Source organism: Monoraphidium neglectum, assembly GCF_000611645.1.
Source record: "Monoraphidium neglectum strain SAG 48.87 unplaced genomic scaffold scaffold05454, whole genome shotgun sequence".
Classification (NCBI taxonomy): domain Eukaryota; kingdom Viridiplantae; phylum Chlorophyta; class Chlorophyceae; order Sphaeropleales; family Selenastraceae; genus Monoraphidium; species Monoraphidium neglectum.
The window spans coordinates 1-3182 of NW_014008176.1; the positions used below are offsets into that span (position 1 = coordinate 1).

The 3182-nt window shown below is 61.7% G+C and overlaps 1 protein-coding gene across 1 annotated transcript; it reads right to left on the reverse strand.

Moving 5' to 3' along the window:
- Nucleotides 1-45: 45 nt before the first annotated feature.
- On the reverse strand, nucleotides 46-1344 carry MNEG_15580 (oligoendopeptidase F; the record flags this gene model as incomplete). The annotated part of the gene is made up of 4 exons (XM_014035949.1): nucleotides 46-177; nucleotides 455-517; nucleotides 902-970; nucleotides 1282-1344. 4 exons carry the CDS (start codon nucleotides 1342-1344, stop codon nucleotides 46-48), a joined length of 327 nt encoding a protein of 108 aa, XP_013891403.1.
- Nucleotides 1345-3182: the final 1838 nt, after the last annotated feature.

Consider the following 3182-nt stretch of genomic DNA (forward strand, 5'->3'; position numbering starts at 1 on the left):
GCCCCCGCCCCCGCCGCCGCCCCCGCCGTTGCAGGATCGGCGGCCTCACCCGTGGTAGTAGCAGCTGGACTCGTCCGCCAGGATGTGGGGCACGCTCAGGAGGGGCCGGGGTGAGAAGCCGCCCTGGATCTCTTTCTCCACCCGGTCAGCCAGCGCCTCCAGGGCAGCAGGAGTCACCTGGGGTCAATGATGCCCAGTCATGCAGTGTGAAGGCAGCGTGGTGGTGAGCGAGCACGCAGGTACGCATGGCCACCGAGGCGCAAGGCTGGCTAGGCGCAGGACTGGCCTTTGAACGTCGCCGTGGGGGAGAGGGCCGCGGCCAGGCGCGGGACACAGCAGCGCAGGCAGTCGCGGCCCAGGTATGGATAGTCAAGGAGCACAGCAGGGCAGCACACATGCTGTTACAAGGTAGGGGCATACGCATGACTGACAGCACCCAGATCAGTGCGCTGACCTGGTCGTCTGGCAGCTCGTAGAGGGCCTTCTCAAAGTATGGCACCGCCAGCATCGCCCTGACCTGGTTTGGTTTTGGTTGCAAAGGGGGAGAGGTCATGGTGCCACTTCAACATTGAGCACCCTCAGCTGCTGCACCGCACCCAAGTGACCAGACCTGAAAAAAGCCCTCCTCTTCCCTGTGTGCCAAAGACGGCACGCGTGCGCGCACGCGCGCACACACACACACACACACACACACACACACACACACACACACACACACGCGCGCGCACACACAAACATGCGGACGCGCACACACGCACACCCACGTGCGTGCCTGCACGTGTGTGTGCGTGCGTGTGTGCGTATGTGTGTGTATGTGTGTGTATGTGTGTGTGTGGGCACATGCACACACAGGAAGCACACTGTGCGTGTGCGGTGTCAACACCCTCTATCTTATGCTGACCTGGAAGACCTCGTAGGGGTGTGAGTCACGGTGCAGCCGCTCCACCAGCTCCCACGGGATGACGTTGCCCTGACACAGGGGGCCAAGCAGCAGGGGTGGGGAGGTAAGATGAGGGTGGAGCAAGCAATCGGAAGCGCTGGGTGTACGATATGGAAGCAAGGGTTGAAAGAGAAGGGGAGGGAGGAAGAGGGGGGAACAAATTATAGAGTTACGGGCAAGGCTGTGACAAGGATGGCAGGCGTGCCCGGGTAGAGTACTGGGGGGTCCCTCAAATCACAGCCAATTTGCCTGATGACCACTCCGACATCCTGCGGCAGCAACCACACAAGGCGGCCCTGCTGCATGCAGAAAAAGCAATCTAAGCGGCACATGCACTGCACCTGTCTGTCGCGCGCGTAGCGGCCCAGCCACGCAGCGTCCTGCGCAAGGCTGTCCAGGAACATGGACTGTCATGTTTTGGGTGGGGTTGGGGGTTGGGGTGAGGAACGGGAGTGGGTAGTGCATGGAAAGCGTGAGGACCGTCATGGTTGGGGGCAGGAGTTGGGGGTGAGTGCGGGGATGGAACGGGGGTGGGGAGTGTGAGGGGATTAAGGAAGTGGGATGCATGTGCAGGTGCAGTTGGTGAGGGTGGGGAGGGTGGGGTCGGGTTGTTGCCATAGAGGCGATTGCTGGGGATTGAAGAGGTTGGGGGAAGGGCTCAAGCCATGGCCGGGCAGCAATGCAGAATTGCTGGGGGTTGAAGAGGGTGGGGGAAGGGCTCAAGACATGGCCGGGCAGCAATGCAGAACACGGCATGACAAGTGAGTGGGACAACCCTCTCGGAATGGCGCCAGGGAGCCAGCCGTGCGCGGGGACCGTCGAGCTGTGCCGGGGCCGGGGCCGTGCTGCCCTCTGCGCCGCACCTGATTCTCAGCATAGGCGACGGAAGTGGGGGCGCGTTCCTGCGATTGGGGACCGAATAGAAAAGTGGGTTCATGAGAAGGCGGCAACCGGCAAACATGACAAGCTGCTGCTGATAAGTTTACAGGTGACCCACGCCTGCACAAGGACCCGTGCATGCATGCGTGCACACACACACACACACACACACACACACACACACACACACACACACACACACACACACACACATACACAGGCACATGCACACGCACACACACGTACACATACATACACACTTGTAAAAACACACAAACATGAGCGCACGCACGCATGCCCCCTTACATGCGTAGGTGCAACACCAACTCATTTCCAGGCCCCACCTGGCTGAAGAATGGGGAATGCTGGTCCACGTTTGCAAAGTGGGCAGCTGGAAGGGTGGGTGATGCATCATTGGGGAAAAAGGAGGGGGAGGAAGCTGGGCATTCGTGTTTTGAGCGTTTGGATGTGGGGCAGGGGCCTGGGGGATTGTGGCAAGGCGGCATGGAGCATGAGCTACACAAGGGTATCCCCCTGTTCTGCCAAGAAATGCGATTATATGGGAGTGCTCCTGGTGCCAGCGGAGCGCGGGGAACGCAAACTGCCGTACAGCAACAATCCAATATGGTGTGTGTGCTTAACAAGCGTCACAACAGGCAGCTATTCAGACTCAGGTGCGCAAGGGCGGTGCGAAGGGGTGGACAGAGCAGGCAGACCACCCCTAGGCAGCACCCTCATCACGGCCCCGGCCAGTCCAATACGCAGAAACAACAAACACACCCTCTTCGCAACAGTGACCCCGACCCCTTCACATCTTGAAGCGCCCCTCCCAGGCGGCTCTACCATTGCCACAACTCCTGTGCCCACCTGCTGCAAGGACCGAGCCTTGTCCCGTCCACCACTGAGCACCCCGACGAACCCCCACTGCAGACTCCCTTCCACCCCCCCTCCCGTGCACACCCCGACAACCCCCAGTGAGCACCCCGAGCAAACCCCGCTCCCATCAAGACTGCCACGCCTCAATAGCAGCGCCTGAAACAGGAACTTCCCAGCCCCACCGCACCCAGCCCACCGTGGCCGCCCTCGTGCAGCAGCGTGACCAGGGCCGTCTTGCCGCTGCCCAGCTCGTTGGGTGTGGCCAGGCTGGTGAAGTTGGCAAAGGCCGGCTGCCACGTGCCGTCAGCATGGCGCCACGCAGGCTGGAGGGGAGGGCGCGGCAAGGGTGGAGGGTGGAGGTTGTAGGGTGCGAGGTCGAGGGGGAGGTGGGGGTCAGCATTGCGTAATCCATGTGGGCGTGAGGAAGGGCGCGGGCTTGATGCAGGAGGGAGTGGGCAGGGCAGGGCAGGGCAGGGCAGGGCAGGGC